Source organism: Melopsittacus undulatus, chromosome 6, assembly GCF_012275295.1.
Source record: "Melopsittacus undulatus isolate bMelUnd1 chromosome 6, bMelUnd1.mat.Z, whole genome shotgun sequence".
Taxonomy (NCBI): domain Eukaryota; kingdom Metazoa; phylum Chordata; class Aves; order Psittaciformes; family Psittaculidae; genus Melopsittacus; species Melopsittacus undulatus.
The window spans coordinates 62768840-62791612 of NC_047532.1; the positions used below are offsets into that span (position 1 = coordinate 62768840).

The 22773-nt window shown below is 48.2% G+C and overlaps 2 protein-coding genes across 2 annotated transcripts; both read right to left on the reverse strand.

Annotated features, from left to right (window-relative positions):
- Positions 1-5534: 5534 nt before the first annotated feature.
- LOC101871039 (pancreatic alpha-amylase) lies at positions 5535-10101 on the reverse strand. Its single transcript, XM_034063734.1, has 10 exons — positions 9861-10101; positions 9133-9279; positions 8728-8925; positions 7661-7891; positions 7155-7288; positions 6942-7064; positions 6729-6828; positions 6402-6523; positions 6179-6304; positions 5535-5851 (listed from the first exon to the last, which is right to left on the reverse strand). The coding sequence occupies exons 1-10, from the start codon at positions 10026-10028 to the stop codon at positions 5662-5664; spliced, it is 1539 nt and encodes a 512-aa protein (XP_033919625.1). The 5' UTR covers positions 10029-10101; the 3' UTR covers positions 5535-5661.
- Positions 10102-14203: 4102 nt separating this feature from the next.
- On the reverse strand, positions 14204-18770 carry LOC117436253 (pancreatic alpha-amylase-like). Its single transcript, XM_034063732.1, has 10 exons — positions 18530-18770; positions 17802-17948; positions 17397-17594; positions 16330-16560; positions 15824-15957; positions 15611-15733; positions 15398-15497; positions 15071-15192; positions 14848-14973; positions 14204-14520 (listed from the first exon to the last, which is right to left on the reverse strand). The coding sequence occupies exons 1-10, from the start codon at positions 18695-18697 to the stop codon at positions 14331-14333; spliced, it is 1539 nt and encodes a 512-aa protein (XP_033919623.1). The 5' UTR covers positions 18698-18770; the 3' UTR covers positions 14204-14330.
- Positions 18771-22773: the final 4003 nt, after the last annotated feature.

A 22773-nucleotide genomic window follows, 5' to 3' on the forward strand; every position in this document is an offset into this window, starting at 1 on the left:
ATCACTCAAGTGTACACTGTTAATAGTTGAAGAAGACCAGGATGAAAATGTAACACTTCTAATGTACCATTTAATCTCTGTTGATCACCACTGAAGAGTATAGATTTGTAGAGTTCCTAATGAAAAACAAAACTGTAAACCAAATTAAACTAACTAAGAGATGGACGAATCAGGAAGAAAGCAAACCAGTTCACTTTTTACCTTCAGGGCATGTGTATCTGGGTTGTATCCAAACATGACACAATGGACTTAAAAACTGACAGTTATCAAAAGGGGAAAGAAGAGGAGTTAGCTATGTAGACAAATCTGAGCTCTGACATTTCAATGGTATTGAAATTCATGGGATTAACTGGGGGTGTGATGGATGATATGGTCTAGTGTGTGGTGTCCATGCCCATGGCAGGAAGTTCGGAAGTGGATGAAATTAATATCCTTTCCAACTCAAAACATTCTATGATTCCATGAAAAGAAAACAGCAGCTTTCCCGATGAGGAAAAATCACGCATGAGAGAGAAACACTGTTGGGAGTGCGTATGGGGGATAAGGCTTTGCAATATTAACGTTTTGGAATATTAAAACTGCAATACTGGGGCTGGGGCTAGTTTACTAAGGGAACGAAAGAAAGGGTTTGAAATACCATGCCTTAAACAGACACACTGTGTGCTTCAAGACGTCACCTTTGGGCAACAGACATACTCTGTGGTCCAAAAGAATGCTATATGTATACAACCTATGAAACTAATATGGTGTTAAGCTTTTAAGCAGACCTTAAATCGGCTCTCCACCCAAGTCAATTACCTGGTACACAGAGGAGAAACTGTGTCTCTGTCCTTGTCTCACAGTGAGAAAAGGCAGTGTACAGCTCACAGCATTAAATCTTGCTTTACACTTGGAGAGAAAAGATTCAATATGTTTATTTCTCCTGTGCAAGTCAGCTCAGAGTTAGCAGAATACACGGTGAACACACACGTGAGGGAACGCGACTAAAGAAAGAAGAGGTGAAGTTCAAAGGCAAGAAGATGTGGAGGCATTTTTAGAGAAGTACTTAGGGCTGCAGGGCTGCTCCAAAGAAAAGCCGAGCTCTGTCTACGGCAAAGGCCCCAGAAGGAGAGAGGTACAAGAGGTAATAAAGACAAAGACAAACCATTGAGGAGAAAACACGGAGATTACCTCTTGGTAAATGAAAGGTCTTGTTCCTGCAGAAAACCATTGAGTATTTAGATTTTTCAGCTTGTCCAGAAATCCTTTAATGTCGCCAGGCCACATATGCTTGGCAGCATCAATTCGGAAGCCTGCTACGCCAATATCAATGAGATGGTTCATGTAGTCAGCAACTTTTGAGCGGACATAGTCCTTCTCCAGGGCCAGATCCAGAAGGCCAGACAAGCGACAGTCCCGGACCTAGAAAGCGAAGGGAAAAGAAACCTGAAACAGTTAGGAGGTGCCACTCTGTCAGCTTGTAACAACTTCCAGTGAAATGCTTACATGTTTTGAGCCGTAAAATCAATTTTATTTGTTTGTATCTCTCATTTGCCATATGACCTCATGCTCGGCATCTAAAGCTGTGGGAAGAAGAAGGAAGGGGGGACGCTGGGAGAGAGGAGGGTTTGTGATGTATCCCCACTTTCCTGGAGATGGCTGAACAACTGCCTGTGGTTGGCAAGTGCTGACTGAATTCATCGTTCCACTTTGCTTACGTGTGTGGCTTTTGCCTTCCCTGTTCAGCTTGTCTTTATCTCAACCAGGAGGAAAGAGCGGCAACCTTGAGAAAAGAACTGCCACACACGTCATCAACTAAAAGAGTCAGTCATTCAGCCAGGGTCCACTTTGCGCTGCTGTCAGTTTTCCATGGGGGCTCCTGATCAATATCAGCTGAGTTTACGAGCTGTAAGAAAGAGCTCACCGGCTGAGCTGAGTACACTGGGCCCACTGCAGGAGACAGATCCTGCATACGCCTACGGGCAAAATGTGTGGAGGGTTCTTGATTTCTCAGTACTTGGAAAAAAGGGGAGTATAACTCCTTGACTGTTAACACTGTACAGTTTAGGGTTAGGGTTAGGGTTAGGGTTAGGGTTAGGCAGCTGCTTCACATCCCCTTTGCATTAGAATGCTTCTGGGCATGTGTTGTATGAATCTTTCTGATCATTCTGAATCTATTCACAAGAAACTGTTTGAACTTAAAGAAAATACTGTAGAAACAAATCCTATAGACTCTTGGTTAAAATCGTTAGGACTAAGTAGTTGGTTAAGGAGTTTAATCATGATGTTTAGCGGACCAATAATTACTATGTTGTTAATTTTGTTTTTTGGACCTTGTTTGTTACAATGTATTATGCAACGCATGCAGCAAATGACGAACGCCTTATTTGAAAAAAGAGGGGGAGATGTTGGGGGTCGAGCATGGGCGCTTTAACAGGCTTACAGCAAGCTGTGAGAAAGTGAACCTCTGACCCCAGGCTAAAAGAAGAAGCGTCAAGATCAGCAAAACAGGAATGCAATAACAAGATGCCAGAAGCATGATGTAACGCTAAGCTGAAGCGAAGGTGTGAAACCAATCAGGAGAGGTAAAGTGGAGCGTGTACCCCTCGTGGGCAAAGTGAAGCAGCCAATCAAGTAATGCGTGATCGCGTGTAAGACAGTATATTAAGAGCAGCCTTGTAATCAATAAACGGAGCATTTTGTGAATCTACATCGTATCGGTGTTTTCTCCCCTCCACCTGGCCGCGGCAAGGACTTGTCCTTGAAAGCCCAATGCAATGGGCTGATTTCAGGGGTGTTCCACCACAACACAGATGGGGACACAACCCTCTGCCGCCCCCATCTGAAAACTGTGTGGTTTAATCCATTTGATCTCCACGTAGTGTTGCAAACCTGGTAGCGGATATCCTATGTGGCCGTATTACAGCTCTGCCCGCCGATACCATGCTAACAACGGCAGCCTTTTCCCAGCGCAGTGCTGCAGCATCAGTGTGTACACAAGACCTACCAGCATGTGACTGAGCAGTAAACCCTGACGCAAGAACAAAACTCAGCGGAGAGAGGAAAGAGTGACTTGGCCAGGAGCCTCATGGAAAATAATGCAGGTGTTGCTTGTCCACAGGGGTTGCAAAGAATGCTGACTTGATCTAAGCACAAAGAGGGCTGGAGGGTGGCCTTTATTTTAGGTAAACAGTCATGTCATTGGAGTGCATCAGCTGGTGGGGTAACACTCTATCCCTGAAATCATTCAAAAAATGTCAACATCTTCATGGTTTAGCCAGACCGGCGTGGGGAGGAGTGTACACATGGCTCAGCACAACCGAGATTCCAAAAACTAGAGCTAACAAAAGATTTTTCAAAGATGGCAATGGGCTTTAGCTGGTTTCAACCCACACACTTCTTTCCAGTGACAGGAGATGCCCAGCATCCTGACAGCAAGTGTATTACAGACACCGCTAACGGAGGCCACGTCGATACTGTGATCGAACTGCATATCACAATTGTTCTGTTTTGCCAGGTGTCACATTTGCATTATGCTTTCAGTATATTTTGTATCACACAGCTGAGTCAGAAAAAGGATCTAGCATCAGTTGTCTTCAAATAAGCAGACTGGATATTAAATGTTACACCCTGCACGTGTGGAATAGCTAAAAGAAGCTGGCCTGAGAGTATGCGACTCTGACCCAGTCAGACCAATCCCACTGTTATTGCCCACCCCACTGCTGCTTAGTTTCACAATTGAATAAACAGTATTGCTGTGTTCTATCGTAACGATGGTTTGAAGGGTATGTAAAGGCAGTTAAGTTTGCCTGTGTCTTAAGCGCACCATCCAAACATCCCTAGATGGATTATTGAAAAGGAATCTGTACAAGACTAAGGCAGACGGCAGTCTTAAGGCTGCTCACAGAGAGATCATAGACTTCACTCACCATCTTCACAAAAAAGAACATCTACATTGACTGCTGCTCTCCAGACAGGTGAGTATCTTATTATGCTCCAAGACTGAGACTGCCCTCCTCTCAGGAAAGAAGCAGCACTCAGATTTCAGTGGTATCTGCCACAGCAAGTCCCCTGGCAACCCCAGGAAGGGTGGCAAACAGTGGTCTCAGAGAAGCACAGACACAGCTATTACAGGAAAAGATAAAGATGTCCTAGCTGAGGGACCTAAAAAGTCATGCCACAGGGGAAACACAGCCATCACCTTGATGGTCAGCTTTCAGCAGCCAAGATACTGCCACTCTCATGCCACTACATGAGATGGCACGCTTTTAGACCAGCTTTCCTGAAGAATGGCTTCAGGGATGCTGCAGCACAAAGTAGATGTGGACCCATCCCTTTGCCAGCCCCGTTTGCACAGCAAGGAGAGGAGCCTGTCTGCTTCCAAGGAGCAGAAGGGCTCCCTGCCCTGACCCTGGTGGCAAGCGACAGGTTTGCAAATAGCTCTTACCATCCTGCCACACGGCTCTCCCACTCTTTGACACCGTCCCTGGGAGCAGCCCCAAGGGCTGTGTTTTGCCCGCAAGGTCCCCTGCCCTCAAGCAAGGTGGTGCCGGCCACAATGAGCAAGGGAGACAGGCAGAAGGTCTAGCCTCTGGGACAGGCACACTACCTGGCCCCTTCCTCCAACACCATCGCTACCTTGCCAGGCACTTGGAGCCCTTGGGCACGCTGAGAGCCGATACCCTCCCTCCAGCAGCCACACGCTCTCCCTCTCCCACCACAAAAGGCAGGTGTACCCTTAAGAGTACACCTTGACCTCAAAAAGAAGACATCTGGGCGTTCCTCTGACAGTGGCCCCTCAGGACTGCATCACAACGAGTGTTGTAGCCAAGCAGACATTCTGACTTAAAGCAGACTCACACTGACCTCAGCATTTCTTCACAGCTGACAATGAAGTTGGGAAAGCTGCCAAGCCGGCGCTCCTTCTGCGAAGTTCTCAGAGATGTTACTGGATAGGCAAGCCAAGCCCTCCACAGAGACAAGCATATGCTGGCATTGACACCACTGTCAAGAGCTCTAACTGACACTTGACTAAACGGCGCCCTTCTCAGGCACCTTTGGAACGGCCATAGTGAACATTTGTTCCCAGCAGGACAGTGGGGCTAACCAGGTAAGGTCTGTGCTTTAGATTTGTACAGGCACAAGCTGACTGAACCAGGCAGCCCGCTGGCTTGACTGGTGTCATGGGCTGGAATAACTGAATTGGCACGGCCCAGCTTCCTCTGCCAACACAGAGCCTGGGCTTTGCTTCGCCGCAAGATACAGATCCAACTCTCCTGGGTGTGTGGGCACTACTTGCAGCTGACTGCCCACAGTGTGGCTCGTCTGGGATGTAGATGTGTCAGTATGCATCGGCCTTGGAAGTACCGCATTTCTAACTCGCCCATGTGTTGGTTTGGGTCCAATTTATTTCTTTTATTTTACGCTCTCCCCCCTTTCTCTGATGTGGGAAACAGAGTGCTGCATCGCCTTAAAACACAGCACTGCACTGCACTGCCACTAGCTGTGACACGATAAAGTTACCGTCCAGTTCATTAAGGGAAAAAACATGACTCTTCAATTTGCTTGCCATTTATTATTCATTAGATACAGAGAATCACTCCTGCTCAAATACCAGGGATTCACCAGTTACGGGGAAATCGATGATGCAGAGACCAAACGGAGAAAGATGTCTCGCCCGAGTTACAACTTGGCATTAACATGAATTGCCATGAATGGATCTTCAGCGTGGTTACTAATCTTGAAATTAGCCCGTCCATCCTCAGAAACATACACCTGACTTCCAGTGCATCGGTTGTCCTCCTTTTGTCCAGAAATAACGTCACAGTAGGTACCAGCAGGCAGCCCAGTTTGCAAACTGACGTTCATATCCCTGCGTGAAAAGAAGTTGACCTTCTTCATCCAATGCTTCCCAAACAGGTAACTCAAACTGGGTATAGAGGCTTTCTGAACCTGATGCTACTCCCTCACTTTTAACATTTGGCAATGTAGAGGGTCAGCTTTCTGATCCTATCCCCACTTTGCTCCCTGTGCTCCCACTTTGGCTCTCTAGACTTAGCATGCAAGCCAAGGATCTCTGGCACAGGCTGGCGTGAGCGCCCTCATCAAGAGAAAAGGCCATTCCCCTTCCCATCAGCATTGCTCATCAGGGATGAGCTATGCTCTTCTCTGAGGACACGGTCTTCTCCCACTGACTTACCAGTCATCATTATTGAAAACAATGAAGCCTTTATTGCCACGGCCAAAAGCTACTTGGTTGCTGCCATTGTCCCACCAGTTGGAGAAAGGCTGACCATCCACCACGTTACGGAAGACAACCATGTTCCTGAAAATGCAAGGGATTGTTGTCACTGGGGCTGTGAGAGCTCTAAAGCCACGAGGAGCAACAGATCTTACTTCTTTTTGTCTCCACAGCAACCTACCTGATTTGACGCCAGCGATGTTCACAAACCCAGTCATTGCCACAGGTAGTGTCTGCGTTGATCGTAACAGCCTTTGTTGATCCATCTGAGTTACTTGGTGGGCCAACCCAGTCATTGATGTCCTGTAGTTCAAAGGAGAAGGTTAAAACTTCTCGCTGAAAAATTCAGAGAGCCTATCTGCAGACAAAAGCTAGGTGGGGCATCCACCTGCTAGATCCCACGTGGGACAGAGAAATCACTTCACTAATCTAAACACACCACACTGCTTCTCTGGCCCTCTTCTAATCCTCCTTCACCACGAAGCTCTGTTCAGCATGACAGGCTTACCCGTCCATTTACAAAATTTCTTGGCCAGCGAAAACTTGACATCACACGTGTGAACCCATATGGATGAGCAAGCATGAAACCAACTGCCATTTTATAAAGCCTGTTGGTTGGACAAAGAGAGTCATGAGACACGGGGTGAGAAACCATGCCAGAAAACAGAGACACAAACAAGCAGATGGAAAAAGCATTGGCCAGACAAGAGCGGTCCTTTACCTGGCATCCCAGAAGGTCAGAATGGAAGCCCCACCGGCCCCATGTCCCCGCTGGTTGTCGTGATTATCCACAAAGACCAGGGCTCTGTCGGAAGGCACAAAGCCCCAGCCTTCTCCCCAGTTCCTGGCCAGAAACACAGAGACTTGAAGTTACCCTGTCCACCGGTGTACCCAGGCTACCCCAATGCATAAGTTGCGACATCTTCATCCTTACTTTAAGTAAGCCATCTTTTCTCCATTCCACTTGCGGATCACCGTCCCCAGTTTGGCACCATATTTGAATTCCGTCACTCGGCCGTTTCCAAAGTACTGTGAGCCTGTGATCGGCTCTCCACCCAAGTCAATTACCTGGTACACAGAGGAGAAACTGTGTCTCTGTCCTTGTCTCACAGTGAGAAAAGGCAGTGTACAGCTCACAGCATTAAATCTTGCTTTACACTTGGAGAGAAAAGATTCAATATGTTTATTTCTCCTGTGCAAGTCAGCTCAGAGTTAGCAGAATACATGGTGAACACACACGTGAGGGAACGCGACTAAAGAAAGAAGAGGTGAAGTTCAAAGGCAAGAAGATGTGGAGGCATTTTTAGAGAAGTACTTAGGGCTGCAGGGCTGCTCCAAAGAAAAGCCGAGCTCTATCTACGGCAAAGGCCCCAGAAGGAGAGAGGTACAAGAGGTAATAAAGACAAAGACAAACCATTGAGGAGAAAACACGGAGATTACCTCTTGGTAAATGAAAGGTCTTGTTCCTGCAGAAAACCATTGAGTATTTAGATTTTTCAGCTTGTCCAGAAATCCTTTAATGTCGCCAGGCCACATATGCTTGGCAGCATCAATTCGGAAGCCTGCTACGCCAATATCAATGAGATGGTTCATGTAGTCAGCAACTTTTGAGCGGACATAGTCCTTCTCCAGGGCCAGATCCAGAAGGCCAGACAAGCGACAGTCCCGGACCTAGAAAGCGAAGGGAAAAGAAACCTGAAACAGTTAGGAGGTGCCACTCTGTCAGCTTGTAACAACTTCCAGTGAAACGCTTACATGTTTTGAGCCGTAAAATCAATTTTATTTGTTTGTATCTCTCATTTGCCATATGACCTCATGCTCGGCATCTAAAGCTGTGGGAAGAAGAAGGAAGGGGGGACGCTGGGAGAGAGGAGGGTTTGTGATGTATCCCCACTTTCCTGGAGATGGCTGAACAACTGCCTGTGGTTGGCAAGTGCTGACTGAATTCATCGTTCCACTTTGCTTACGTGTGTGGCTTTTGCCTTCCCTGTTCAGCTTGTCTTTATCTCAACCAGGAGGAAAGAGCGGCAACCTTGAGAAAAGAACTGCCACACACGTCATCAACCAAAAAGAGTCAGTCATTCAGCCAGGGTCCACTTTGCGCTGCTGTCAGTTTTCCATGGGGGCTCCTGATCAATATCAGCTGAGTTTACGAGCTGTAAGAAAGAGCTCACCGGCTGAGCTGAGTACACTGGGCCCACTGCAGGAGACAGATCCTGCATACGCCTACGGGCAAAATGTGTGGAGGGTTCTTGATTTCTCAGTACTTGGAAAGTTTGGCACCACAAGTGTCTTTCTTGTGCCCATGCTCACTACTTCATTCACTTGTCAGGTGACCAAGCACAGCTTCTGTGAGAAACCACTCCCTGTGATTGGCCTTACTGTAATGGTTACACAGCAGGGCTTACGAAAGGCAGAACAAAACAAAACACAAAAACCAACAAACAAACAAATGAGAAAAGAAAAAAAAAAGAAAAAGCTTTCCAACTTTTGTCTGAGAAGGTTACCTGATAGATATCACCATAACTTTCAATTTCTCCACTTCTAGTTTTACATTTGCCGTCATTGAAATCCCAGCCAGAGTATGGCACAGCTGGAAAATCTCTGTTACCGGCATTAAAGTAGCTTCCGCAGGTAGAATGAGTGCCTGAGCCACCCCCGGAGCCACACATGTGGTTGACCACAGCATCCACATAAATGCGAACCTGGAAAAGCAACAAGTGCATTTCAGTACATTTTGCAGAGACGGTGAAGGGAGAGCCAGAGCTCCACCACATCACCATTCACTTGAATTTGCTGTTCCCCTACAGTTTGTTCTCAGTTTACGCCTCCTCTGAGGACAGCAGCACTAAATTCCCTCAGCTGATATGACACTCCTTGCCATACCAGAGACAGATTGTCAATGCACTTACTCCAACGTTGTTGCATCTGGTCACCATGTCTCTGAACTCATCTTCATTTCCTGACCGAGTGCAGAGCTTGTAGCTGATGGGCTGGTATCTTTCCCACCAGGGTCTGTGTGGGTTAGTAATGACAATGTTTTCATTTGGAGGTGAAACCTGCGGAGGAAATGCTGCACTTTGAGGGGATATCCACCGGGTTTATTTCAAGGTTTTAAGGGTCACACTTGCAGTCGGCACCTCTGCCCCTCAGGGGTAGGCTCGCGCCTAATCCAGTCTCCCTCCCACAGCACGAGCTCAGCTCTGCGAGGTGTCTGTCTTGCAGGCTGGCAAGAAAGAAGTTTGCTTTCGTTCCTGTGGGCTGCCCAGGTCCAGCGTGGACCTGCTTCCAAGGACACGTGCATGGCAGAGCTGAAGCCACAGGAATTCTTTTCACTGCAATAGTGACTACCTTAGGAAAGCCAAACCTCAATGTTTATGCACACCCCGTGGAAGAGGGCAAAGAGGAAAACCGAGCTTTCCAGGGGAAGCCCTTCAGAGGAAAGCGTGCCCCTTTCTAACTGATCTGCTAGAGAAACAAGATCAGGCACCGGCCCTGCAGGCTGTGGGGTTACTGCTTCCGTCCTCCCCTTCCCAACACTAAAGTGACTTGGAGCTGGCTGGCTCTAATTCAGGCATTCTGATTTATTAATCAGATGTTACCTTGCCATTTCCTTACCTACTCACAGGAAACAGCTTACCTGAACTCCTCCGAATCCATAAGGACCTAAATAGCGCTCGCACTCAAGAGCAATATCAGCCCAGCGCCACTCAAAGAGATGTACTATAGACGTCCTCCCGGCCTCAGTGTTGGGGCTGTACTGCCCCCAGCAGAACCCTAGACCTGCGAGCAGGAGGAGGACTTGCATGTTGCCTTCAGTGTGGGGCTCCGGTCTCCCTGCTGGCAATTTATACTCCTGCAAGATGGTACGGTTCCTACTGCAGCTGTGAAAATTCACACAGATCAGATGCTATCAGTTATTATTTGGCTAGCTGGCTTGATACCCTTCTTCCGTTTTGTTTCTTCCTGGATTGCCCAACAGCTGAAGATAAAACACCTTTTCACAATGACTGTACTCTAGCATAAACCCAAATTCAGAATCGTACTCTTTCCAATCATGCAAGCGTAGATAGCCAAGGGATTCCAAGAAGTAGGCACAGACCCTCAAGGTGGGCTCTACAAGGTAACAGGAAAGGAAAGGGATAAAAAGACACCTGGAATTTTAACAGTGCTAGGAGAAGGAATGACTTTGCCAGCATTCACAGGCATCCAGTGCTCAGGATTATTCCAAGCTCAAAACAGGCTACCTCTCAAGTCACTAACAGAAGTATCACACAACACGTGGCGGGGGGAAGGGCTGCACCGGGTGAGCCACACTGGTAACCAGAAACTGACCTGTTTTCATGCCTGAAGGTTTTCTGGCATCACTGCCAAATCTCTGCTAGGGACTTGTTGCTGGTTTTCTTCCCTCGGTTGTACAGAACAAATGTTGTTCTACATGATTAAATGTCATTGGAGCTGCACGTGGTTCCCTCTCCAACAGAAACTCTGTGTAAGGTTGACCAGCAGTTTCAGTGACCAGTGGTTCACATGAGTCAAGGAAGGAAACCCAAAGTCAGCTGTAAAGTGATTACTCACTCTACGTGCAGCAAGGATCAAACAACACTCTGAGAGAACATGGAGAGACCCTGACGTTCGACGAGTATCTGTGAGGAAACCAAAGAATCTGCTAAAGGGCACATCCACTCCAAGATAAAAGAAACCTCAGTGCACTATGTACCTCAACTGCCACAGGCATGTTCTTTCTGAAAGCAGTCACGCCACTGAACATGTCACATGCCTTCTTCTCCTTGCCAGCATCGGTCTTCAAGGACAAAAGGCAGAAGCGGGACCCATTTGCCCACCTGTTCGTTTACATGTCACGGGCCTTGTACAAGGTTTCTTTTTCCACTACAACTATGACAGAGTAAATTACTGCAAATGACCTTGCCTACTCCCTGACAGCAAGGAACCTGTAAGATGATTACGCATGTCGTGATTACCAGTCAAGTGAGAACAGACCCCTCCCCACCATTCCTCAGTATTACCAAGAGCAACCAAAAATGTGGCCCCAGTTAATTTCTACATGACTGGTCCCGCTGTGCTTACATTGATGTCATGGCATCTCGCTGCCTAAACTTGGGTCTCCAATGACCTGTGTTTTCTCCTGAAACACACTGTTATCAGCCAAAAAGAGGAAGGACTTGTCCTTGAAAGCCCAATGCAATGGGCTGATTTCAGGGGTGTTCCACCACAACACAGATGGGGACACAACCCTCTGCCGCCCCCATCTGAAAACTGTGTGGTTTAATCCATTTGATCTCCACGTAGTGTTGCAAACCTGGTAGCGGATATCCTATGTGGCCGTATTACAGCTCTGCCCGCCGATACCATGCTAACAACGGCAGCCTTTTCCCAGCGCAGTGCTGCAGCATCAGTGTGTACACAAGACCTACCAGCATGTGACTGAGCAGTAAACCCTGACGCAAGAACAAAACTCAGCGGAGAGAGGAAAGAGTGACTTGGCCAGGAGCCTCATGGAAAATAATGCAGGTGTTGCTTGTCCACAGGGGTTGCAAAGAATGCTGACTTGATCTAAGCACAAAGAGGGCTGGAGGGTGGCCTTTATTTTAGGTAAACAGTCATGTCATTGGAGTGCATCAGCTGGTGGGGTAACACTCTATCCCTGAAATCATTCAAAAAATGTCAACATCTTCATGGTTTAGCCAGACCGGCGTGGGGAGGAGTGTACACATGGCTCAGCACAACCGAGATTCCAAAAACTAGAGCTAACAAAAGATTTTTCAAAGATGGCAATGGGCTTCAGCTGGTTTCAACCCACACACTTCTTTCCAGTGACAGGAGATGCCCAGCATCCTGACAGCAAGTGTATTACAGACACCGCTAACGGAGGCCACGTCGATACTGTGATCGAACTGCATATCACAATTGTTCTGTTTTGCCAGGTGTCACATTTGCATTACGCTTTCAGTATATTTTGTATCACACAGCTGAGTCAGAAAAAGGATCTAGCATCAGTTGTCTTCAAATAAGCAGACTGGATATTAAATGTTACACCCTGCACGTGTGGAATAGCTAAAAGAAGCTGGCCTGAGAGTATGCGACTCTGACCCAGTCAGACCAATCCCACTGTTATTGCCCACCCCACTGCTGCTTAGTTTCACAATTGAATAAACAGTATTGCTGTGTTCTATCGTAACGATGGTTTGAAGGGTATGTAAAGGCAGTTAAGTTTGCCTGTGTCTTAAGCGCACCATCCAAACATCCCTAGATGGATTATTGAAAAGGAATCTGTACAAGACTAAGGCAGACGGCAGTCTTAAGGCTGCTCACAGAGAGATCATAGACTTCACTCACCATCTTCACAAAAAAGAACATCTACATTGACTGCTGCTCTCCAGACAGGTGAGTATCTTATTATGCTCCAAGACTGAGACTGCCCTCCTCTCAGGAAAGAAGCAGCACTCAGATTTCAGTGGTATCTGCCACAGCAAGTCCCCTGGCAACCCCAGGAAGGGTGGCAAACAGTGGTCTCAGAGAAGCACAGACACAGCTATTACAGGAAAAGATAAAGATGTCCTAGCTGAGGGACCTAAAAAGTCATGCCACAGGGGAAACACAGCCATCACCTTGATGGTCAGCTTTCAGCAGCCAAGATACTGCCACTCTCATGCCACTACATGAGATGGCACGCTTTTAGACCAGCTTTCCTGAAGAATGGCTTCAGGGATGCTGCAGCACAAAGTAGATGTGGACCCATCCCTTTGCCAGCCCCGTTTGCACAGCAAGGAGAGGAGCCTGTCTGCTTCCAAGGAGCAGAAGGGCTCCCTGCCCTGACCCTGGTGGCAAGCGACAGGTTTGCAAATAGCTCTTACCATCCTGCCACACGGCTCTCCCACTCTTTGACACCGTCCCTGGGAGCAGCCCCAAGGGCTGTGTTTTGCCCGCAAGGTCCCCTGCCCTCAAGCAAGGTGGTGCCGGCCACAATGAGCAAGGGAGACAGGCAGAAGGTCTAGCCTCTGGGACAGGCACACTACCTGGCCCCTTCCTCCAACACCATCGCTACCTTGCCAGGCACTTGGAGCCCTTGGGCACGCTGAGAGCCGATACCCTCCCTCCAGCAGCCACACGCTCTCCCTCTCCCACCACAAAAGGCAGGTGTACCCTTAAGAGTACACCTTGACCTCAAAAAGAAGACATCTGGGCGTTCCTCTGACAGTGGCCCCTCAGGACTGCATCACAACGAGTGTTGTAGCCAAGCAGACATTCTGACTTAAAGCAGACTCACACTGACCTCAGCATTTCTTCACAGCTGACAATGAAGTTGGGAAAGCTGCCAAGCCTGCGCTCCTTCTGCGAAGTTCTCAGAGATGTTACTGGATAGGCAAGCCAAGCCCTCCACAGAGACAAGCATATGCTGGCATTGACACCACTGTCAAGAGCTCTAACTGACACTTGACTAAACGGCGCCCTTCTCAGGCACCTTTGGAACGGCCATAGTGAACATTTGTTCCCAGCAGGACAGTGGGGCTAACCAGGTAAGGTCTGTGCTTTAGATTTGTACAGGCACAAGCTGACTGAACCAGGCAGCCCGCTGGCTTGACTGGTGTCATGGGCTGGAATAACTGAATTGGCACGGCCCAGCTTCCTCTGCCAACACAGAGCCTGGGCTTTGCTTCGCCGCAAGATACAGATCCAACTCTCCTGGGTGTGTGGGCACTACTTGCAGCTGACTGCCCACAGTGTGGCTCGTCTGGGATGTAGACGTGTCAGTATGCATCGGCCTTGGAAGTACCGCATTTCTAACTCGCCCATGTGTTGGTTTGGGTCCAATTTATTTCTTTTATTTTACGCTCTCCCCCCTTTCTCTGATGTGGGAAACAGAGTGCTGCATCGCCTTAAAACACAGCACTGCACTGCACTGCCACTAGCTGTGACACGATAAAGTTACCGTCCAGTTCATTAAGGGAAAAAACATGACTCTTCAATTTGCTTGCCATTTATTATTCATTAGATACAGAGAATCACTCCTGCTCAAATACCAGGGATTCACCAGTTACGGGGAAATCGATGATGCAGAGACCAAACGGAGAAAGATGTCTCGCCCGAGTTACAACTTGGCATTAACATGAATTGCCATGAATGGATCTTCAGCGTGGTTACTAATCTTGAAATTAGCCCGTCCATCCTCAGAAACATACACCTGACTTCCAGTGCATCGGTTGTCCTCCTTTTGTCCAGAAATAACGTCACAGTAGGTACCAGCAGGCAGCCCAGTTTGCAAACTGACGTTCATATCCCTGCGTGAAAAGAAGTTGACCTTCTTCATCCAATGCTTCCCAAACAGGTAACTCAAACTGGGTATAGAGGCTTTCTGAACCTGATGCTACTCCCTCACTTTTAACATTTGGCAATGTAGAGGGTCAGCTTTCTGATCCTATCCCCACTTTGCTCCCTGTGCTCCCACTTTGGCTCTCTAGACTTAGCATGCAAGCCAAGGATCTCTGGCACAGGCTGGCGTGAGCGCCCTCATCAAGAGAAAAGGCCATTCCCCTTCCCATCAGCATTGCTCATCAGGGATGAGCTATGCTCTTCTCTGAGGACACGGTCTTCTCCCACTGACTTACCAGTCATCATTATTGAAAACAATGAAGCCTTTATTGCCACGGCCAAAAGCTACTTGGTTGCTGCCATTGTCCCACCAGTTGGAGAAAGGCTGACCATCCACCACGTTACGGAAGACAACCATGTTCCTGAAAATGCAAGGGATTGTTGTCACTGGGGCTGTGAGAGCTCTAAAGCCACGAGGAGCAACAGATCTTACTTCTTTTTGTCTCCACAGCAACCTACCTGATTTGACGCCAGCGATGTTCACAAACCCAGTCATTGCCACAGGTAGTGTCTGCGTTGATCGTAACAGCCTTTGTTGATCCATCTGAGTTACTTGGTGGGCCAACCCAGTCATTGATGTCCTGTAGTTCAAAGGAGAAGGTTAAAACTTCTCGCTGAAAAATTCAGAGAGCCTATCTGCAGACAAAAGCTAGGTGGGGCGTCCACCTGCTAGATCCCACATGGGACAGAGAAATCACTTCACTAATCTAAACACACCACACTGCTTCTCTGGCCCTCTTCTAATCCTCCTTCACCACGAAGCTCAGTTCAGCATGACAGGCTTACCCGTCCATTTACAAAATTTCTTGGCCAGCGAAAACTTGACATCACACGTGTGAACCCATATGGATGAGCAAGCATGAAACCAACTGCCATTTTATAAAGCCTGTTGGTTGGACAAAGAGAGTCATGAGACACGGGGTGAGAAACCATGCCAGAAAACAGAGACACAAACAAGCAGATGGAAAAAGCATTGGCCAGACAAGAGCGGTCCTTTACCTGGCATCCCAGAAGGTCAGAATGGAAGCCCCACCGGCCCCATGTCCCCGCTGGTTGTCGTGATTATCCACAAAGACCAGGGCTCTGTCGGAAGGCACAAAGCCCCAGCCTTCTCCCCAGTTCCTGGCCAGAAACACAGAGACTTGAAGTTACCCTGTCCACCGGTGTACCCAGGCTACCCCAATGCATAAGTTGCGACATCTTCATCCTTACTTTAAGTAAGCCATCTTTTCTCCATTCCACTTGCGGATCACCGTCCCCAGTTTGGCACCATATTTGAATTCCGTCACTCGGCCGTTTCCAAAGTACTGTGAGCCTGTGATCGGCTCTCCACCCAAGTCAATTACCTGGTACACAGAGGAGAAACTGTGTCTCTGTCCTTGTCTCACAGTGAGAAAAGGCAGTGTACAGCTCACAGCATTAAATCTTGCTTTACACTTGGAGAGAAAAGATTCAATATGTTTATTTCTCCTGTGCAAGTCAGCTCAGAGTTAGCAGAATACATGGTGAACACACACGTGAGGGAACGCGACTAAAGAAAGAAGAGGTGAAGTTCAAAGGCAAGAAGATGTGGAGGCATTTTTAGAGAAGTACTTAGGGCTGCAGGGCTGCTCCAAAGAAAAGCCGAGCTCTATCTACGGCAAAGGCCCCCGAAGGAGAGAGGTACAAGAGGTAATAAAGACAAAGACAAACCATTGAGGAGAAAACACGGAGATTACCTCTTGGTAAATGAAAGGTCTTGTTCCTGCAGAAAACCATTGAGTATTTAGATTTTTCAGCTTGTCCAGAAATCCTTTAATGTCGCCAGGCCACATATGCTTGGCAGCATCAATTCGGAAGCCTGCTACGCCAATATCAATGAGATGGTTCATGTAGTCAGCAACTTTTGAGCGGACATAGTCCTTCTCCAGGGCCAGATCCAGAAGGCCAGACAAGCGACAGTCCCGGACCTAGAAAGCGAAGGGAAAAGAAACCTGAAACAGTTAGGAGGTGCCACTCTGTCAGCTTGTAACAACTTCCAGTGAAACGCTTACATGTTTTGAGCCGTAAAATCAATTTTATTTGTTTGTATCTCTCATTTGCCATATGACCTCATGCTCGGCATCTAAAGCTGTGGGAAGAAGAAGGAAGGGGGGACGCTGGGAGAGAGGAGGGTTTGTGATGTATCCCCACTTTCCTGGAGATGGCTGAACAACTGCCTGTGGTTGGCAAGTGCTGACTGAATTCATCGTTCCACTTTGCTTACGTGTGTGGCTTTTGCCTTCCCTGTTCAGCTTGTCTTTATCTCAACCAGGAGGAAAGAGCGGCAACCTTGAGAAAAGAACTGCCACACACGTCATCAACCAAAAAGAGTCAGTCATTCAGCCAGGGTCCACTTTGCGCTGCTGTCAGTTTTCCATGGGGGCTCCTGATCAATATCAGCTGAGTTTACGAGCTGTAAGAAAGAGCTCACCGGCTGAGCTGAGTACACTGGGCCCACTGCAGGAGACAGATCCTGCATACGCCTACGGGCAAAATGTGTGGAGGGTTCTTGATTTCTCAGTACTTGGAAAGTTTGGCACCACAAGTGTCTTTCTTGTGCCCATGCTCACTACTTCATTCACTTGTCAGGTGACCAAGCACAGCTTCTGTGAGAAACCACTCCCTGTGATTGGCCTTACTGTAATGGTTACACAGCAGGGCTTACGAAAGGCAGAACAAAACAAAACACAAAAACCAACAAACAAACAAATGAGAAAAGAAAAAAAAAAGAAAAAGCTTTCCAACTTTTGTCTGAGAAGGTTACCTGATAGATATCACCATAACTTTCAATTTCTCCACTTCTAGTTTTACATTTGCCGTCATTGAAATCCCAGCCAGAGTATGGCACAGCTGGAAAATCTCTGTTACCGGCATTAAAGTAGCTTCCGCAGGTAGAATGAGTGCCTGAGCCACCCCCGGAGCCACACATGTGGTTGACCACAGCATCCACATAAATGCGAACCTGGAAAAGCAACAAGTGCATTTCAGTACATTTTGCAGAGACGGTGAAGGGAGAGCCAGAGCTCCACCACATCACCATTCACTTGAATTTGCTGTTCCCCTACAGTTTGTTCTCAGTTTACGCCTCCTCTGAGGACAGCAGCACTAAATTCCCTCAGCTGATATGACACTCCTTGCCATACCAGAGACAGATTGTCAATGCACTTACTCCAACGTTGTTGCATCTGGTCACCATGTCTCTGAACTCATCTTCATTTCCTGACCGAGTGCAGAGCTTGTAGCTGATGGGCTGGTATCTTTCCCACCAGGGTCTGTGTGGGTTAGTAATGACAATGTTTTCATTTGGAGGTGAAACCTGCGGAGGAAATGCTGCACTTTGAGGGGATATCCACCGGGTTTATTTCAAGGTTTTAAGGGTCACACTTGCAGTCGGCACCTCTGCCCCTCAGGGGTAGGCTCGCGCCTAATCCAGTCTCCCTCCCACAGCACGAGCTCAGCTCTGCGAGGTGTCTGTCTTGCAGGCTGGCAAGAAAGAAGTTTGCTTTCGTTCCTGTGGGCTGCCCAGGTCCAGCGTGGACCTGCTTCCAAGGACACGTGCATGGCAGAGCTGAAGCCACAGGAATTCTTTTCACTGCAATAGTGACTACCTTAGGAAAGCCAAACCTCAATGTTTATGCACACCCCGTGGAAGAGGGCAAAGAGGAAAACCGAGCTTTCCAGGGGAAGCCCTTCAGAGGAAAGCGTGCCCCTTTCTAACTGATCTGCTAGAGAAACAAGATCAGGCACCGGCCCTGCAGGCTGTGGGGTTACTGCTTCCGTCCTCCCCTTCCCAACACTAAAGTGACTTGGAGCTGGCTGGCTCTAATTCAGGCATTCTGATTTATTAATCAGATGTTACCTTGCCATTTCCTTACCTACTCACAGGAAACAGCTTACCTGAACTCCTCCGAATCCATAAGGACCTAAATAGCGCTCGCACTCAAGAGCAATATCAGCCCAGCGCCACTCAAAGAGATGTACTATAGACGTCCTCCCGGCCTCAGTGTTGGGGCTGTACTGCCCCCAGCAGAACCCTAGACCTGCGAGCAGGAGGAGGACTTGCATGTTGCCTTCAGTGTGGGGCTCCGGTCTCCCTGCTGGCAATTTATACTCCTGCAAGATGGTACGGTTCCTACTGCAGCTGTGAAAATTCACACAGATCAGATGCTATCAGTTATTATTTGGCTAGCTGGCTTGATACCCTTCTTCCGTTTTGTTTCTTCCTGGATTGCCCAACAGCTGAAGATAAAACACCTTTTCACAATGACTGTACTCTAGCATAAACCCAAATTCAGAATCGTACTCTTTCCAATCATGCAAGCGTAGATAGCCAAGGGATTCCAAGAAGTAGGCACAGACCCTCAAGGTGGGCTCTACAAGGTAACAGGAAAGGAAAGGGATAAAAAGACACCTGGAATTTTAACAGTGCTAGGAGAAGGAATGACTTTGCCAGCATTCACAGGCATCCAGTGCTCAGGATTATTCCAAGCTCAAAACAGGCTACCTCTCAAGTCACTAACAGAAGTATCACACAACACGTGGCGGGGGGAAGGGCTGCACCGGGTGAGCCACACTGGTAACCAGAAACTGACCTGTTTTCATGCCTGAAGGTTTTCTGGCATCACTGCCAAATCTCTGCTAGGGACTTGTTGCTGGTTTTCTTCCCTCGGTTGTACAGAACAAATGTTGTTCTACATGATTAAATGTCATTGGAGCTGCACGTGGTTCCCTCTCCAACAGAAACTCTGTGTAAGGTTGACCAGCAGTTTCAGTGACCAGTGGTTCACATGAGTCAAGGAAGGAAACCCAAAGTCAGCTGTAAAGTGATTACTCACTCTACATGCAGCAAGGATCAAACAACACTCTGAGAGAACATGGAGAGACCCTGACGTTCGACGAGTATCTGTGAGGAAACCAAAGAATCTGCTAAAGGGCACATCCACTCCAAGATAAAAGAAACCTCAGTGCACTATGTACCTCAACTGCCACAGGCATGTTCTTTCTGAAAGCAGTCACGCCACTGAACATGTCACATGCCTTCTTCTCCTTGCCAGCATCGGTCTTCAAGGACAAAAGGCAGAAGCGGGACCCATTTGCCCACCTGTTCGTTTACATGTCACGGGCCTTGTACAAGGTTTCTTTTTCCACTACAACTATGACAGAGTAAATTACTGCAAATGACCTTGCCTACTCCCTGACAGCAAGGAACCTGTAAGATGATTACGCATGTCGTGATTACCAGTCAAGTGAGAACAGACCCCTCCCCACCATTCCTCAGTATTACCAAGAGCAACCAAAAATGTGGCCCCAGTTAATTTCTACATGACTGGTCCCGCTGTGCTTACATTGATGTCATGGCATCTCGCTGCCTAAACTTGGGTCTCCAATGACCTGTGTTTTCTCCTGAAACACACTGTTATCAGCCAAAAAGAGGAAGGACTTGTCCTTGAAAGCCCAATGCAATGGGCTGATTTCAGGGGTGTTCCACCACAACACAGATGGGGACACAACCCTCTGCCGCCCCCATCTGAAAACTGTGTGGTTTAATCCATTTGATCTCCACGTAGTGTTGCAAACCTGGTAGCGGATATCCTATGTGGCCGTATTACAGCTCTGCCCGCCGATACCATGCTAACAACGGCAGCCTTTTCCCAGCGCAGTGCTGCAGCATCAGTGTGTACACAAGACCTACCAGCATGTGACTGAGCAGTAAACCCTGACGCAAGAACAAAACTCAGTGGAGAGAGGAAAGAGTGACTTGGCCAGGAGCCTCATGGAAAATAATGCAGGTGTTGCTTGTCCACAGGGGTTGCAAAGAATGCTGACTTGATCTAAGCACAAAGAGGGCTGGAGGGTGGCCTTTATTTTAGGTAAACAGTCATGTCATTGGAGTGCATCAGCTGGTGGGGTAACACTCTATCCCTGAAATCATTCAAAAAATGTCAACATCTTCATGGTTTAGCCAGACCGGCGTGGGGAGGAGTGTACACATGGCTCAGCACAACCGAGATTCCAAAAACTAGAGCTAACAAAAGATTTTTCAAAGACGGCAATGGGCTTCAGCTGGTTTCAACCCACACACTTCTTTCCAGTGACAGGAGATGCCCAGCATCCTGACAGCAAGTGTATTACAGACACCGCTAACGGAGGCCACGTCGATACTGTGATCGAACTGCATATCACAATTGTTCTGTTTTGCCAGGTGTCACATTTGCATCACGCTTTCAGTATATTTTGTATCACACAGCTGAGTCAGAAAAAGGATCTAGCATCAGTTGTCTTCAAATAAGCAGACTGGATATTAAATGTTACACCCTGCACGTGTGGAATAGCTAAAAGAAGCTGGCCTGAGAGTATGCGACTCTGACCCAGTCAGACCAATCCCACTGTTATTGCCCACCCCACTGCTGCTTAGTTTCACAATTGAATAAACAGTATTGCTGTGTTCTATCATAACGATGGTTTGAAGGGTATGTAAAGGCAGTTAAGTTTGCCTGTGTCTTAAGCGCACCATCCAAACATCCCTAGATGGATTATTGAAAAGGAATCTGTACAAGACTAAGGCAGACGGCAGTCTTAAGGCTGCTCACAGAGAGATCATAGACTTCACTCACCATCTTCACAAAAAAGAACATCTACATTGACTGCTGCTCTCCAGACAGGTGAGTATCTTATTATGCTCCAAGACTGAGACTGCCCTCCTCTCAGGAAAGAAGCAGCACTCAGATTTCAGTGGTATCTGCCACAGCAAGTCCCCTGGCAACCCCAGGAAGGGTGGCAAACAGTGGTCTCAGAGAAGCACAGACACAGCTATTACAGGAAAAGATAAAGATGTCCTAGCTGAGGGACCTAAAAAGTCATGCCACAGGGGAAACACAGCCATCACCTTGATGGTCAGCTTTCAGCAGCCAAGATACTGCCAGTCTCATGCCGCTACATGAGATGGCACGCTTTTAGACCAGCTTTCCTGAAGAATGGCTTCAGGGATGCTGCAGCACAAAGTAGATGTGGACCCATCCCTTTGCCAGCCCCGTTTGCACAGCAAGGAGAGGAGCCTGTCTGCTTCCAAGGAGCAGAAGGGCTCCCTGCCCTGACCCTGGTGGCAAGCGACAGGTTTGCAAATAGCTCTTACCATCCTGCCACACGGCTCTCCCACTCTTTGACACCGTCCCTGGGAGCAGCCCCAAGGGCTGTGTTTTGCCCGCAAGGTCCCCTGCCCTCAAGCAAGGTGGTGCCGGCCACAATGAGCAAGGGAGACAGGCAGAAGGTCTAGCCTCTGGGACAGGCACACTACCTGGCCCCTTCCTCCAACACCATCGCTACCTTGCCAGGCACTTGGAGCCCTTGGGCACGCTGAGAGCCGATACCCTCCCTCCAGCAGCCACACGCTCTCCCTCTCCCACCACAAAAGGCAGGTGTACCCTTAAGAGTACACCTTGACCTCAAAAAGAAGACATCTGGGCGTTCCTCTGACAGTGGCCCCTCAGGACTGCATCACAACGAGTGTTGTAGCCAAGCAGACATTCTGACTTAAAGCAGACTCACACTGACCTCAGCATTTCTTCACAGCTGACAATGAAGTTGGGAAAGCTGCCAAGCCTGCGCTCCTTCTGCGAAGTTCTCAGAGATGTTACTGGATAGGCAAGCCAAGCCCTCCACAGAGACAAGCATATGCTGGCATTGACACCACTGTCAAGAGCTCTAACTGACACTTGACTAAACGGCGCCCTTCTCAGGCACCTTTGGAACGGCCATAGTGAACATTTGTTCCCAGCAGGACAGTGGGGCTAACCAGGTAAGGTCTGTGCTTTAGATTTGTACAGGCACAAGCTGACTGAACCAGGCAGCCCGCTGGCTTGACTGGTGTCATGGGCTGGAATAACTGAATTGGCACGGCCCAGCTTCCTCTGCCAACACAGAGCCTGGGCTTTGCTTCGCCGCAAGATACAGATCCAACTCTCCTGGGTGTGTGGGCACTACTTGCAGCTGACTGCCCACAGTGTGGCTCGTCTGGGATGTAGACGTGTCAGTATGCATCGGCCTTGGAAGTACCGCATTTCTAACTCGCCCATGTGTTGGTTTGGGTCCAATTTATTTCTTTTATTTTACGCTCTCCCCCCTTTCTCTGATGTGGGAAACAG

Bases quoted from the DNA above. Each gene is read 5' to 3' on its own strand.
- LOC101871039 (XM_034063734.1), bottom strand. From the start codon at position 10,028: ATGCAAGTCCTCCTCCTGCTCGCAGGTCTAGGGTTCTGCTGGGGGCAG. The intron at 8,926-9,132 runs GTAAGTGCATTG...TTGCTTTTCCAG, and splicing joins CCAGATGCAACAACGTTGGA to GTTCGCATTTATGTGGATGC. The intron at 7,892-8,727 runs GTAACCTTCTCA...TTCGCTTTCTAG, and splicing joins GTTATGGTGATATCTATCAG to GTCCGGGACTGTCGCTTGTC.
- LOC117436253 (XM_034063732.1), bottom strand. From the start codon at position 18,697: ATGCAAGTCCTCCTCCTGCTCGCAGGTCTAGGGTTCTGCTGGGGGCAG. The intron at 17,949-18,529 runs GTAAGCTGTTTC...TTTCCTCCGCAG, and splicing joins ATGGATTCGGAGGAGTTCAG to GTTTCACCTCCAAATGAAAA. The intron at 14,521-14,847 runs GTAAGTCAGTGG...CTTTTCACGCAG, and splicing joins GTTTTCAATAATGATGACTG to GGATATGAACGTCAGTTTGC.